General features: G+C 43.0%; 1 protein-coding gene across 1 annotated transcript in view; it reads left to right on the top strand.

Annotated features, from left to right (window-relative positions):
• Positions 1–16,834, top strand: part of ANTXR2 (ANTXR cell adhesion molecule 2) — a 109,386-nt gene that overhangs the window by 23,590 nt on the left and 68,962 nt on the right. The window contains exons 6-7 of the mRNA XM_065405127.1: positions 11,789–11,849; positions 13,679–13,774. Of these exons, the coding sequence (XP_065261199.1) occupies positions 11,789–11,849; positions 13,679–13,774 (157 nt within the window). The remainder of the gene's footprint in view (positions 1–11,788; positions 11,850–13,678; positions 13,775–16,834) is intronic.

Below are 16,834 nucleotides of genomic sequence, written 5' to 3'. Positions count from 1 at the left end.
AACATTAAGAGGGACTAGCAAAAGGGAAAATAGTTGTGTTTAGCTAGGATTTGAAAAGAGAGAAGCCTCAGTTCTCATATCACTTACACCAATAAACATTGATGTCAGTGCAGTTATTCGTGATTTACACTGGACCGAGGAGAAGCGATAGTAGCAGCTTGTTGCAGACAACAGGGGATCCAGAGGAGAAGGTGCTTGCACAAGCAGTGTCAAGGCTGTGTGTGACAAGACAGAAATGAGGCAAGTGTAGCACAAAGAGGTGGCTGGGAGGGGAGTTCCTAAAGACTAGAGGCAATGGTGTTCTCTATTTTACTTTGTGACGTGGGCTTCCTTTTCATAATTTGTCAGTTCAGCTTCTGTTTTTATGCAACTGCTAGTGTGATGATTGGCGTAGGTGTTTTCCCCCCCCCCCCGCTGAAATATTTTTAACCGAACATGATACTGTTTTTAATTTACTCAGCTTTAGGCTTCTATGGGTTCAGTGTACAGGGTCAAGAACTGACCCTGTTTCGGTAAAATGCCTCTAATTGAATTAAATCCTATATGAATAAAGTAGAATTGCTAACCACTATGCTGCTTTGTAACGTGTACAGTGAAATAAACACGAGGCTGCAGAACAGGAAGCGTGAGAGCAGAAATTGTGTAGAGCTATACATTGCAAACATCCAGTCTAACTATTGTACTTATAAACAGCTTATTCAGAAACTAGTTCAATAGAAAGGAATTGCCCCCAAATTCAAGGGCTGACATAGCCGTTGGGCTTTTTTTCCCCCAGAGGCTTTAAGTAATGTTTAGTTGTGAACTTGCACTGAGCTTCAGATATCCCTGAAGGAGCTGAACCACTCCTGCACATACACCCTCCTATGTCTTGGCTGCAGCTGAAATTACTTGAGAACGAGATGTGCTAAACTACAGACTGTGGAACTTTCAATTTATCAACTTTCCAGAACAGAAAAAGTTGCTTAAAAAGAGAGCAAAAAAACTAAGCAGTTGGTCACAGTCCAAAAGAGCCTGATTACCAAAAGCCTATGTATTAACGAGTTAGTAAACCCAGAACAGACAAGCTTGTAATAATATTAGATGGATTATGTAGTGGCCATACAAAGGACAGTGTTTCTTAAAAGTGATGTGACAAAGTTCCTCCTCTATCTTGGTGGGTCCTGCGCTTATTGGCGGATTTTCTTGCCTCAGAGATTCACCATGTGGGTTGGGGAACAGCCCAGAGACCTTCCCCTCTGGAAGAACCCACAGTCCAGGTCAATTGGGAGGTTTGGGGGGAACCCGGGCCCGCCCTCTACTCCTGCATTCCAGCCCAGGGCCCTGTGGACTGCAGCTGTCTATAGTGCCTCCTGTAACAGCTGCATGACAGCTACAACTCCCTGGGCTACTTCCCCATGGCCTCCTCCAAACACCTTCCTTAGTCTCACCACAGGACCTTCCTCCTGGTGTCTGATAACGCTTGTGCTCCTCAGTCCTCCAGCAGCACACCCTCTCAGCTCCTTGCACCTCTTGCTCCCAGCTCCTCACACTCGCACCACAAACTGAAGTGAGCTCCTTTTTAAAGCCCAGGTGCCCTGATTAGCCTGCCTTAATTGATTCTAGCAGCTTCTTCTTAATTGGCTCCAGGTGTCCTAATTCACCTGCCTGCCTTAACTGGTTCTAGCAGGTTCCTGATTACTCTAGTGCAGCCCCTGCTCTGGTCACTCAGGGAACAGAAAACTACTCATCCAGTGACCAGTATATTTGCCCTTTACCAGGCTCCTGTACCCCACTGGTCTGGGTCTGTCACAGTGAGCACATCCCAAGTCCTGCACTTCTATGACAGAATTGGGTGTGCACCTTAGTCTTGGCATATGACTTTAAAACCCTGATCCAGCAAGGCACCCGAGCATGTGCTTGACTTTAAACCAGTGTGTATTCCCAGTGAAGTCGGTGGGACTGTTTACACTGTTAAGTATGTGGTTAAGGGTACGTCTACACTTACCGGAGGGTCCGGCGGCAGGCAATCGATGTTCTGGGATCGATTTATCGTGTCTGGTTTAGACGCGATAAATCGATCCCGGATCGATCCCGGAAGTGCTCGCCGTCGACGCCGGTACTCCAGCTCGGCGAGAGGAGTACGCGGCATCGACGGGGGAGCCTGCCGGCCGCGTCTGGACCCGCGGTAAGTTCGGACTAAGGTACTTCGAATTCAGCTACGTTATTAACGTAGCTGAATTTGCGTACCTTAGTCCGAAGTGGGGGCTTAGTGGGGACCAGGCCTAAGTGTTTTACTAGATCAGGGCCTAAACTCCCAACCTCCTGGCTGAGAGGCAAAATTGGACTGAACCATAATAGCACAACTGAGGCCTGGTCTACAATCCACATCCCTGAATGACGCAGCTAAACCAACCTAACCCATGGTGCAGACAGCGCAAGGCCGATGGGAGAATTCCCATAATTCAGTCCTGATGTAATGTTATTAAGTCAGTGGAGTTACAGCAAAGATGAATTTGTGCTCATGTGCCCATTATCTTGCATATCTTTACTCTGATAAACTGTATGGACTCAGAAGTGCTTAGCCCCTGATTACCAATAAACACTTCTGACTGTGAAAACTATTTGTAGATTATCCATTCACTTAATGGCCATATGTGACTTCATGAAAGTTCCAGTTTTGTTGCCTTGAACTGTCTCTTGAGATCTCTGTGGCATGTCTCTCTTGACACTGAACATGTGATGTATTGATTCTGTTTGCTTTTAAGATAGCAGTTATAACACGCTATTCTTTAAAATGCATCCTCTGGCTGCTGGAAAGGACAAGGAATTTGCTGTTCACCTGCTGAGCCTACTGAATTGTGTGTGTTTGGGAGAAGGGCAGAGAATGTTCTTACTACTCCCAGCTTCCTGGCTTCTGCCGGATGTGTCTCTGGGCAGGGTTCTCTGATACACAACCTCTCTTCCATGTTTTGGGTCCTTTTCTCCCATGAATAGTTCCTGTTGCTGATTGTGCTGCGGCTCATTCAGCAGCAGAGGGACACTGATGTGAGTCTTTGTTCTGACTTACAACTCTGAATAGCAGTGTGAAACTGACCACATTCTGTTAATCTCACTCTGCTTCTCTTTTTGCGAGGTCGGAGCACTGTTATAGTTTGCAGATTCAGGAAGACTTCTCTGCATTGGCTGACATTGGAAGGTTATCTTCCAGCCATTGAGGTTAGAAATGGAATTGTTTTCAACAATGAAGATTTAATTCTGCAGAAGTAGATGGTGCAGACTGCCCACTTGTCATGGCACGTTTATTACTCGCTGCTAGTGAATTGGCGAGTGAATTTTTAAAGCCCTGACAATTTTCATGGAGGACCCAATTCTCATTATAACTAAGGGCATGATTTCTAAAGTGCGCTAACATGTTGCATGTTAATTGGTCCATGCAGACCCTGCTGGTGTGCACTAAAGGTTCCTTACTGCTGTTGCAAACAGCACTATGTTAAAGCACACCAGCAGGGTCTACACAGACCAGTTAATGCACAATATGTTAGTGTGCTTTCGAAATCACACCCTTTTAGAGCATATCACACCCCCCAGCTTGTAGATAATGCCCAAGGCCGCTTAAAGTGGGTGTAAACTACATTTACCCTCAGTTTAAAACCCCTTCACATTTACAGAATGGTGCAACTCGTCTAAATGAGGATCAGGCCCTTTAAGTACAATTGTCTTGTTGCCCTGCACAATCAGACAGCTGATCAGACCTGGCGATGTATTTCCTGTCCTCGACTAGTGAATGCATGTGATGTCACCACGAGTGGTGGTGTTTATATTGAGGCAGCATCCAAAGACTCCAGTCAGTATCAAGGCTCTAGTGTGCGATAATCTGTATGGACATGGACATGCATATGGTGGGGGGAGGGCTAGCTCAGTGGTTTGAGCATTGGCCTGCAAAACCCAGGGTTGTGAGTTCAATCCTTGAGGGGGCCATTTAGGGATCTGGGGCAACAACAACAACAACAACAGTCAGGGACAGTACTTGGTCCTGCTAGTGAAGGCAGGGGACTGGACTCAGTGACCAGGTCCCTTCCAGTTCTATGAGATATATATGGGTGACATGATCTCTGCACTCAAGAACTTACAGTTTAAAAAGAGATGGGGACCAGAATGGTGATGGGCACAGGTCTTGTTAGCTCCATTCTTTTTATTTTCTTAAAATTGTACATAATGCAACATTTTCTTTTCCATTATGTGCAGGAAAAATGAAGAAGTTAGTTTGCTGAGGCATGGAAATCCCCTAATTTTCTGAAATTTTAGCTTATGTATAAAGTTTGTGGCATAAGCTCCCAGGTCTGATATTTATAGTCCCTACCATCCCCTCCACTTCAATGGGAGCCTGTGGCCCTGTATTCAGGCTGGGGTACATGAGCTGCATGTATGTCTATGGAGTACCCTGGAGGTGCTCCTCCAGATCCTAGAAGATTTCCATGAGTGGGGACAGGGCTGGAGGGAATGAGGCTAAAGGGAATAGTCAGTCTCTACTTGATTCTACACTCTGGGCTATGGGAAAATATATGTTTATGGGGCAGCTGGCAATCAGGGAATTCCCTGGAAGCAAGGCCTTTATGTTCTGGGGAAAATAGGGCTCTGTATTTGGCATGAAACTCTGGAAATAGAAAAGATGACATCAGTTCCTTGAATCTCTCTCCTGCATGCAACTATATCAAGGAAGTTTACAGTTGTTTGAATTAATTGTATGTCAGCAGAGTACTTATTCCAGCACAGTCCTATTCAAGGATGGCCTTTATATAGTAATTATTTCAGCTTTGTGTGCAGTGAGTTTGTAAATAATGAATTTGCAGCACAAAATCATTCGGCTTCATCGTCCGGAGCCAGGAAAGAATGGAATTCAAAGTCACGGATTGTCTTTTGACAGTAGCATCGCAGTGCTGACCTATTGCACTTTATATTGTGCCCGAGTTTTCCACAACAAGTGTGTTTAAGAATAGATTTTTCAAAAAGGGGAATGAAACTATTGATCGGTTCATTTGCACGTTACACTTTTTCAGGTAAATTGGAGCAGTGGGCAAAAATGCAAAAACACAGTTCAAGTAATTCGCTATGGGGCAAATCCTGCCTATCCTCCTTGGTCCGAGAGATCCCAGATGGAGCAAAACCATTGTGGTTCAGCTGTGGGAGGAATTTTCAATAAGCACTCTATGTTGGCCAAACTCCGCTCCCTGTGAAGTCTATGGTAAAACTCCCATTGACTTGAATGGGAGTAAAGTAGGCCAATGCTGAGTGCTTTGGAAAATCCTACCCTATGGGAGGTGGGAGGAGGATTTGGGTGGACTGCTCAAGGCCTGTCTCGGGGTTCCCTGTGTGGGGAGGTGCAGGAGTGTTTAGTTGTGGGACAAGAGAGGGCCAGTAAAGGTGTGGGAGCTCTGTCAGTGGGTCTACTACTAGCAGATCCTCTGTCCATTGATATTCCATATGGCTGGGGGCTACTACAGGCTCTGGCCTTCAGTGAGTGCCCTGCAGGGAGCTCTGCAGCCTGGCGTGTGTGGGAGGATGTATTTCTCAAGGGGCTGAGGCAAAGCCCATTGAAATCAATGGGAGTAATTGGGATTTGGCTCAGGTCCCCAGTGCATACCTAACAATGGATGGGGCACCAAGGAGACAAATGATTAAACTTAGGCCTGGTCTACACTGGGGGAGGGGGGAGTGAGGGAGGGGGATCGACCTAAGATATGCAACTTCAGCTACGAGAATAGCATAGCTGAAGTCGACGTATCTTAGGTCGACTTACCTCGCGTCCTCACGGTGCGGGGTCGACGGCCGCCGCTCCCCCGTCGACTCTGCTTCCGCCTCTTGCCGCGGTGGAGTACAGGAGTCGACGGCAGAGCGATCGGGTATCGATTTATTGTGTCTGCACTAGACGCGATAAACCGATCCCCGATAGATTGATCACTACCCGCCGATCCGGCGGGTAGTGTAGACGTACCCATAGTTTGGATCAAAGAGTTTGACAGTATTTAGATTTTTTTTTTTTTTTGAAGAAAGGTATGAGCATTTTAGTGAAATATAGGTGTGCTTTGTTGACTTCTATGGAATAACATTGCAGAAGGAAGAAGAAGAGAGTTAACCAGAAAAAAAGAGTGGGGGCCAGAGAGAGAAGGGGGGAAAGAAAGGATAAGACATTCCCGTACCTCCTTTTAAGGTGCAAAAATATCTCTCTCCGAGTGTGACAGAATTAGTGTAGCTTGCCTATCTTTGAAGACATTTTCTTTTTTCCATTATGATGGCTAGGTCCAGTTGCCTTATTCTTAGTTGAGCAGCCCAATGAAGTCAATGGCACTGCTCATGTTCATGGGTATGACTAGCGGGATTTGCCCCATTACCTGGATGATACTTCTGACTTCCACTCTGTGGAAGATGGAGATCTGGCCCTGTGTGTAAGTATTGCTGTGAAGGAATGTCCAGATTTCTGGTCAAATGGGAGAATTGAAGCAGGAAGGGAAAACTTATTTTTTGAGGAAAGACTATAGGCTGATGTATCTGTTTCCAGTGAGGTCCCATATGTTTCTAATATCAAATGATTACAGGATAGGTTTTTTTTTTTTTTTTTTAATTTTGCTCCTGTGAAGTGATTGTTGCTCCACAGAAGGAATTTCAGGGATGATAAGATTTCTGTAATGCTGTTACTTTTTTTAGTACAGGCCATTAGGGACTGAAGGTTTTTGAAGGTTAGGAGCAGCCTAGTTTGAATGTCATAGAGACAGCAAGGTTAAGGACCTTTACATTGCAAGTCAAAGCAAGCCATGCAGGTTTTATCCTTTAGGAAACCACTTGGCCTTCATATCGAGAGTTAAGAAATACAGTTGAGGAATCATGCACACCCAAACCATGGTCTTTGCCAAGAACTTTTGAAGCTCATGTGGAAGAATTGGGGCTTTCTCAAGTCAAGTGAAAGAAAAGAATAGTTTAAGTTATGGAAATTTTGTGTCAAGGCAACTGTTTATTTTTAATGACAGTATTTTAAAAAAAAATCTTTTCACACTTGGAGTCAGATTGTCCCAGCAGGACATCTACTGTTGGAATTGTGAAATAACTGGTGCCAAGGGGATGAATATAGCCTGAACTTTTTATTTATACTCATTTTTTGTGCCTCAGAGCTGATAAATCTCTCTAAACCGTATCTTATCCATATCCGCTTTTGTGCTTTTCGGTTTTAAGAAAAAAGGGAAATTGGCACATGCAAATATGTTGTAATTGTTCCTGCTCGGGACTGGATCTGGAGATGCAGCAATAGAAACCACCAGCAAACAGGGTGTAGTAATAAAAACAAAACTAAAGGGAGGAAAAGGAGATGTGAGAGAGGGAATTATTCTACCTTAAAGATGCCACACACACAAGCACACAAACAGAATCTTGACAAATTGCGGTAGGCTGGGATTTTCAAAAGTGCAATGTGTTTACCTGTTCTGTTCATTCCCTCTGGGGCACCTGGCATTGGCCATTGTCGGAAGACAGGATACTGGGCTTGATGGACGTTTGGTCTGACCCAGTAGGGCTGTTCTTATGTGTTGGCCTAACTCTTCTCCCACTGAAGTTTCTGGTAACAATCCCATTGACTCTTATGAGAGCAGAGTTAGGCCAATACTGAGCACTTTCGAAGATCCCACCTTTAGTAGCCAAGGCCCCAATCCTGCGAACAGTTACACATGTGTTTAACTTTAAGCAGCTGAATAGTTCAATTGACTTAAATTGGCCTACTCATGAGAGTAAGTTTCCTTATTAGAAAAAACAGTGCTTTTATTGTGAATTTTTAACTGAAGGAATACCATGCTCTATTTAATTTCCTCACATTTTTTTTAAAAGAAAAAGGGGGAAATGCCCATACTTAATAATATTCCCATTTAAATGGTCTCCGCCTTTTCAAGTCCACACCTGGGTGAGGTGAGCAGAGTTAGTAGGAGGCAGAATGGAGTTGGAAGCGTTCACACGCTTGCTGCTGCTATGGTGGGACCAAATATGTTTTTAATTTGATGGCTCTGTATTGGACCAAGAAAAAAAGAGACCCAGATTCTTCCCTGCACAACAGTCACTTTACACGGCATCACCATTGCAAAGCCTGAAAGCCAGGGCAGCCAGCATAGAAGGATCACTGGTGATGAGATTCTTCTGATGGTGTAGAGCCAGCGTTGCAGTTCCTGCGTCACTCTGCCTGCCTGCAGCCAGTTTAGTGGGTGTGGCTGGGGCTTTGATGTGCTCTGACAATCCTTGGCTGTTGTAACAGGTCTCTTAGGACCCCTGGCAGCTGGCGTAAGCTAGAGCAGCTTTTTGGCTGCTGTAATGGATATTAATCATTGAACAAAACTGGAGGTCTTCCTTGCCAAATTTACTGCTACACAACTGTGAAACCCAATTAAAATGTATATTGGATTTAAGAGGATGAGATTAACTGGCTACACACTGAGAAAATTGCTACATAGTATGGCTGAGTGAAGATGGCACCAGACTGGGATTTAGAAAGGCTGGGTTCAATTCCTAGTCAGGCAGAACTTGGGTAGGTTATTTAATCTACCTTGTGCCCCCATTGCTTCTCTGGTACCTGGGGATGATACCTCCCTACCTCACAGGGCTGTTGTGAGGATAATAAAATCGATTATTGGTTGTGAGGTGCTTAGATACTGTAGTAACGAGGGCCAAGTGTGTAGACTGATTTATTCCTTGCAACATATGAACGTGTTGGCGGCTCAGTATGTCACTCCCCTTCCATGACTGTAATCCTGCTTAGCCTGGCGGAACCAGCTTGCACTTCTGACTGACTTACTCTTGCTGTTGCCACTTAATCTACCATTGAGTGGTCAAAAAAAAATTGGGTGTTGAGGAGACTGTCTCTGAATGACGTCCACCTGACTCACGCAATGTAGTTGTGTTGGATATGAGAGAGACAAGGTGGGTGAGGGAGTGTCTTTTATTGGACCAATTTATGTTGGTGAGAGAGACAAGCCTTCATGCTTACATCGAGCTCTTGTTCAGGTCAAGAAGAGCTCTGTATAAGCTTGTCTCTCTCACCAACAGAAGGTGGTCCAATAAAAGATATTACCAAATCCACGTGACTTGGCAGGCTTGTTGTATGCTGTCACAAAATCTCCCCTTTAAAGTTGGACCCATGTCAGAGCTAGATTTATGATTCAGTTAACCATAGGGTCAAAGACTCAATACCTAAGACACTTTTGTGATCTTTTGGCTGCCTATGGATAGATGGGCATGGTGCCTGCTCATGAGCTGGTTGGGGCTTTGTCTCATGGAATAAGAACTAGTGGCTGGTCTGCACTGAAAAGTTACACTGGCATAGATACCTTTCTCTGGGGTGTGAGACCTAGCCCTCTGTAGAGACAGCGCTAGGCAGATGGAAGAATTCACCTCTCAGGGAGGTGCACTACCTTCAGCAAAGAGAATAAGTGTCTACTCCTGTTATAGTAAGTGTCTACACTGCTGTAGCATTTTAAGTGTAGATAGACGTAGACTAGGCAACTGTGGGTTTATATGGCTGGATTGTAAAGAACTTCCAGGACCGTTTCCTGCAAAAGAAATATCTGTGGCTGCGATAGATACTTGAATAGTGTCTCATGCTCCTTGACACGGGAGCACAGTGGTTGATACCACTGGGAAGTGAACTTTTCAAGCCCTCGCCACGTGGTCAAGAGTGGCTGGTTGTGATGCTGTTTTTGTATGTGCCAAAAGAGAGAGAGAAAATAGTTTGTCATTCCTGAGATAAAACCCTGTGTGTGGCAAATAGCCAGGAAGGTGGGTTATGTGTGTCCTTTTCACAAACAGGCAAAATGAACTGTTGATCTCTCATGATACACAGCCTTTGAATGATGATATTTGGAGCTCAGGCAGACATAAGGAGTAAAAATGTTGAAATTTGTCTCAGTGTGGCTGTTATCCACTGATAACTTTTTCTCCTGTATGGATGAATGTTCTCTTTGAACATGCTCACTTGGGTGATTTTTTGTCATCCTTTCAGGGCATGTAGGAAAACCTGTGTTTCCATATCTGTCAACCTTTAAGCCTGCCTGTTTGTGACAAAAGCAATCAAAATGTGTGACAATGACCAGCATGCGTAATACCTGTGTTTTGTTTGCATGTCATGCCAGAATTGCCAGAACATCCTGGTTTTTATAAAACCTGTTTTAAGGATGCTTTTTTCATGGTATGAATTAAATAAACATTAAAAAAAAGAAGACTGGAAAATCTGATTCCATGATGTACAACTAGAAGGACCTCTGTTCGTGGGTCATCAGTAGTGTTTGAACCTGTATACGTCACACGCTAGCACTGATCTCTACCACCTGAATTAAAGGAGAACAATTACCCGGTTGTGGACCAGCTACAAACATTTTGACAGCATCTTACACAAGTATTTGCTAGACATTAGTGGAATGCTGGAGATTGGGAATCTTGGGTTCTGAGCTTGACTCTGGTAGGGGGAGTATTGCTTAATGGTTAACATGGTAGTTGCAAACAGCCTTGTAACAGGATAGCCAGACTTGCTATAGATATGCTATGTGGCTCACTTGGGTAAGACTGGGGCCTGCCATAGTAGAGACCTGGGTTCTAGTCCTTGCTCTGCTTTAATGACCTTGTTTAGCCTGTCAGTCAACTTATTTGTAAAATGGGGAATGATCCTTATCCTAGAAGCGAGTCACACACAAAGCATTAGTTAATAAAAAGGACTCGGAGATGCACAGAAATATGAACAGCAGTCAGTAGAGGTGAGATCAGAAACTTTGGTCTGCTGGCTGCCAGCTGACTTCACCTTCCCCGAGGTTCAGAGCATTCTGTGGGTGAATCATTCTCTCCCTCCTCTCTGGGTGAGCATTGGTTGATTTGCTGGTGTAGCAGAAAAGGCTGCCTGGTTCAGCTGAAATGCAAAATGTCCCATAAAATCCAATACACTTGAGAGCTCTGGGCATTCCTGTTCTGCTCTACCTGGGGACTAATGCCAAAACCGGGTATATGTGCTTTGACACTGCCCCAAAGCCCATTGAAAGACTCCCATTGACTTCACTGGGCTTTGGATCATGCACTTTTGGATTGTACATTAGGATGAGGATCCATGGGAAATAAATTTAGGAAGCTACACAGAAATTCCAAGGCCAAAACCAGACATGAATATTTGTTCTGACTAGAGTCCAAAGTTAACATATTAGTCCCTGTGGTACAACGCTTAGGAAATAGTACAGAATAAACAGGTGTGTAAGAATTTGCAAGATCAGGTCCTTAGTTTTATTGCAGAAACATCCATTGTGTTCTCACAGCGCACATACATGTGAAATCTGTACATTTAAAAAAATATATGCATGTGACTGGGGACCCACTGCTCCCATCCTCAAAGGTGGGGGAAGAAAAGGCTTCTCTTCCCAGTGAACTCCCTTTTGTCTGGGCCTATCAGACTTTTTCTCTCTTCCGCTTCTTCCCCCACTGCACTTTCTTCCTTTGATCCAGTCTCCTTGTTAATGGGTCAGTTAGCTCATTAGCTACCCAATCACGATCTGATATGGTAATCAGGAACTCCTCTCCTTAATCAGGCCCTCCCTGTGGCCTAATTGGTTTAAACAGTGACCAGAGTGCTGGTTGAGTTGCTGATTCCCAGCACTCTGTCCCATTGCATTTGTGAAAAACATGTGCATTGTTCATTCTTGTCTCACTGTTTGGTGTGATCTCAGTTTCTGATGTTGTATTTAGAAATCTTATTCATATTTTGATATTCTCTCCTCTCCCCAATTTCTCCTCTCCCCCCCAATAGATACTAAAGCAGTCATGCACAGAGATTTTATATTTGGAACCATCAAGTGTCTGCGTGGGAGGTAAGTTATTAGAAATGGAAAATAATACACAAGTGATTATGATAGTGCTGTTTTCCGCATTGTGTAAAATGTGTAGCTAAAACTCCACTAGACAGAAAAGGAATTAAGGAAAGATTGGATTCTTCCTCCTCCCTCCCCGTTAGGAGGGTTGTTCTCTAATTCCTCCTCTTGTAGCCTAGGATAAATGCAGTGGAAGAATTTTGAGGGATGGACAGACAGCTCCCACTCTCAATCCTGTGTCTGGCAACTCCATGTTGTCCAGTGAATGACAAACTGAGCAATGTTGTTGTTACCATTATTAGTAGTTATTTGTATTGAGATAGCATCTAGGAGTCCAGTCATAGGCTAGACTCTGTACACAGCACTGTACAAACACACAATAGTCATAGTCCAGAAACTCATGTGGCAATACATTGCACATTCTCTAAACCGCCAGGCTGGTCTCAAAGCCATGCATTTTACTACCCAATTTTCCACCTTAAAGGTATACGCAATTTTCCATATTCAATTAAATGGATCAAGTTACATTTCAAGTCACAGAAATATGTTACGGTAAACACATACTGTAACTTTCCACTGAGAGAGTTATTTTTTCAGAAGTTAAAAATAGTCACAAAACTATTTGTTTATCTGATATTCACTATGTATGGTGAATGAAGTTGAATTAGAGATGGGCTTATACATTCTGTAAAACCTTGCAATTAGTCAAACGAAATCAGAATTACAGTAAATCAGTTTCCTTCATTAAGGGACTAGCAGAATCTGTCATAGAAGCTATACTGTTGCTCTTGCATTCACGGTAATGATATATTCACATGTAACTCCATGTACAACTGCTATGATCATTTTGATTTTTAAAGTCCTGATAAGTGTAATCACATACATTCATAATAATTTTTATCATGCCATGGACATGGACTTTCAACTTTTTTCCATATGATTCTGAAAACAGCGATTTGCTGATTTAGAGTCATAGACTTTAGGTCAGAAGGGACCATTATGATGTATTACTAGAAGAAATATATGTTAAAATGCTAGAGAATAATTACACAAAATTGCAGACCAGACTTGAAAGGCAGTGCAAGTGTTAATTTCCCCTGAGTTTGACCTGTTCCGAATTTTTTTTCTTCGCCTCTTTCTGATTTCACAATCCACACATGCTTTGCATTCATAAAAAATAAGGTTATTGCAAAATCTTTTTATTCTGTTGTTTTGTAAAAAAAAAAAAAAAAAAATTACAAAAGTTCCTGGATTATTTGATTCAGAGCAATGGTTTAAATAAATAAAGACTCTTTAGTCACTCAAAGAGAACTTCATGATCACCATCCAGTTTTCAGAAGAAATTCAAGCCAGCCAATATCTGATGCTCTCAAAGGGCCTGATGCAAAGTGCATTGAAGTCAACAGGAGTCTTTCCGCTGACTCCAAAGAGTTTTGTATCAGGTCCATATACTATATATTGTAGTAGCTTAATAAGAACTTGTAGGCTTGCTGTGCTTTACAAAATATCTCGTTTGTGGGGCTGAGACCCATGAAGTTGACCTTTCCATTGCAGAGCAGAAGGATATGGCCTAGCCTTAGTTGCTAGGTGGGAGTATGCATTTCAAAATCCTATAAAAAGCATAGAAACAAAACTACTCTCTCACTGCAGATGACTCTCTCTAGGTGAAATGTGAAGCACATTGGGGCACTGTGGAAAGGTGGCATGAGTAGGTTTGCAGTGTTATTGCCTGTGCTGTCCCTGTTTTGTAGCTAGATGACTTGAGACTTGACTGGTATAAACCTGGCTCCTGCCACACCCACTAAAAGCTGATAATTTTGTGTTTTCAGAGGAGTTTCATGTTGTCCTCAGAGGAAGTGGCTTCACACTGGGCAGAAGACAAGAGGGTGTTACTTGCACCTACCATATAAATGGCACAACCATTAGTAAGTATCAAAGTCTAAGGTAAACTGCAGTGAATCCAGGATAAATCACCACAAGTGTCTGCCATATACGTTTATTTTTACTGTTGTGAATGTTCTCTGTCACTTCTCTATTTTATGCAAATCGAAAGGGAGGAGGGATGAAGTGAAATAATAAAGGAGGGAACTGGGATGGCTCAGAGGACTGGTAATGGGATATAAGTGTTTTTGCCTCTTGTCAGTGATTTGAATCCAGTCCAGGTTGGTATTAACCGCAGGCTGTCGTTAATGTCTGGCCGTCCAGCAGCCTGGAGGAAATACGTTGGTGGTGTCAGTCTATCTCCTAATAGGCAGGTGTCCACATAGGAAAAACATCACCACAACTTGCACTAATTGGCAATCCTCTCAGCAGAGAGGCGAAGGAATGGGCCCACATTCTCAGCCCAAGAGATGGTTGTTCCAGGTCACCCTTGAGTTACATTGGTGGCTTGTGGTGTCATTGTCAAAGTGTCACCTGTTTGAGGTACACAGAAGCAAATCCAGTTCCCTATAAAAACACCAGACATCCCTGCCTGGCAGTGGAACTGCTGTGGTTCTGCTCAAGGAGGTGGCTAAGCCACACGGATCATGCAGGAAATGCGTGCCCCTTTTGGCGTGGGGTCCAGTATAAAAGTATTAGCTTTATTAGTATAAGCACTAGTATAAAAGTACTTATTCCAGTTCAGGAAGCAGACTAAGGGCTGGTCTTCACTGGGGGGGGGATTGATCTAAGATATGCAACTTCAGCTACGTGAATAGCGTAGCTGAAGTCGACGTATCTTAGATCGATTTACCTCGGGTCCTCATGGCGCGGGATCGACGGCCGCGGCTCCCCCGTCAACTCCGCTACCGCCTCTCGCTCTGGTGGAGTTCCGGAGTCGACGGGGAGCGCGTTCGGGGATCGATTTATCGCGTCTAGACGAGACGCGATAAATCAATCCCCGATAGATCAATCGCTACCCGCCAATCCGGCGGGTAGTGAAGACGTATCCTAAGCTATACCAGAGTAAGGCACCTTTACGCTGATGTAACAGCGTTCACACTAGGGCTTTTACTGCTATAACTATTTTGATTATAACCAAAAAAAAATAAATCACACTCAACTGAAATAATGATGCTGGTAAAACTTTTAAGTGTAGACCAGGCCTAAGAAAAGCAGAAAGAGAGAGAGGAAAAAGGGTTTTGCAAAATGTATTAGTGCATACAAGTTTTAACTGATTGTACATCAGGATAGGCCTACATGGGTTATATAATAATTATTTCACTTTTGATGGTAAGAGGTAATGTGAGCATTGTAGTGCAAATATTATGCACACATGAGAGTACATAATAAGATTAACAGAATGGTATGAAAATTATTTTAACATTGCCATAATTTGTGTAAAAATAATTGACATAAGTGACCTGCTGGAGCTCTGCTGTGAAATTCCCAATAATTATAGCAAATAATTAGATCGGTGCATGAAAGTTCTGCGTAGCAATTTGAAAAATGAACTCCACACAGCCATAGGGTGTGGATAGCAGTGGCTTATTGTGCTAGTTTCACCTCTAGGATTTGTGTATAAAAAAGGTGATTGCAAATAAAAACACCTTTCTGTGTACCCTTTTCAGTTCCAAGGGAACAGTTTTCTACATTATATTTTTTGCTTTTATTAATATTTGTAATTGGCCAGATCCTACAGTGTTTAGTTCTTACTCAGGCAAAACTCCAGTTGACTTCAGTGGGCGTGATGCCTGAGTGAAGGACTGCAGGAGCTGATCCATAGTCAGAAAAGCTCTTAATGAGGGAGAGAGCAGATTTTATTCTACACAGCTCTTAGAAACTTCAGTTAAACAAATATTATAAGGGAAAGAGAATGTAAATTTTCAGGAAAACACTCAGGGCCTAATTCTTTGTTGCCCTTCATCGTGTGCGGTCATTTGCACCAGTGCAAAGGAAATGTAAAAGGCTTCTGTTTTGATTCAATAATGTTTTACACCCACTTTGTACTGGTACAAATGACTACAAGTTGGACCCTCCTAGTAAACATCTGCTATTTTTGATGTTCGGGAACCAAAGTGAATAGCTAATGGATTTTGCATCTGAAGAAGTGAGGTTTTTTACCCACGAAAGCGTATGCCCAAATAAATCTGTTAGTCTTTAAGGTGCCACCGGACTCCTTATTGTTTTTGCGGATACAGACTAACACGGCTACCCCCTCATACTTGCCTTAAGAAGTAAATATCCTTAAAAATAAACTGTGATTGCAAAATGAGTGAAGAGTAGGCGTATAGAATAAAACACAAGGATTTTGAGTAGTTTCTAATTTATACAGTGCACTTACTTTTCCCCAGATTCCTATCTTACTGTACACAAATGTGGTTCCATCACATTTGTTCCACTCTTCAGGATATGAGGTCCTGATCACATGTGTTTGTTAAAGATCTCACAGAACAATTTGTATGAGTAAATGTGCTAGCCCCGGTGGTCTGCCTAAAGTCAAATTGTGTAATTACATTCTGTCTATATAAATTGTCCTTCAATTTCCACTGAATGTGACATTCTGACTTCCTGTCATAAACTTGTGCTGATTTGCTCTGACTGTACAGTATAAATAAGTTGCTGTGATCTAGGTCAGAAGTGGCTACAATTCAGAGGAGGGTGGCGTAATTCTTGCACATGTGACTACAGTATTCTGGTAAAACTCAATTATCCAGATGGCTCGGGGAACATTTGAAACATTCAGATCATTGTAGTTGCAGAGGAAGAAAATTGACTTTATTTATTCTTTATACACATTTCAGATTTGGGAGAAATATCTGAAGGTTTTGGAAATATGAGTACTTTGGATGTGAATATTGGCATCTACATGTAGACCAGCTGCCTAGTGGTTAGGACCCCGGTGTTCTATTCCTGTCTCTGCCACTGACTTGTTCTGTGACCACAGGCAATTCACCTAACCTCTCCACGTCTCTGTTTATTCATTTAAAATAGCAATAATATTGTAGACTTTCCTCTGTTTTAGCATGTGTTACTAATAATGCTACTACCAACATGAAATGGCA

The sequence above is a fragment of the Emys orbicularis genome, chromosome 5, assembly GCF_028017835.1.
Source record: "Emys orbicularis isolate rEmyOrb1 chromosome 5, rEmyOrb1.hap1, whole genome shotgun sequence".
NCBI lineage: Eukaryota > Metazoa > Chordata > Testudines > Emydidae > Emys > Emys orbicularis.
This window is presented reverse-complemented; position numbering and strand designations above follow the sequence as displayed.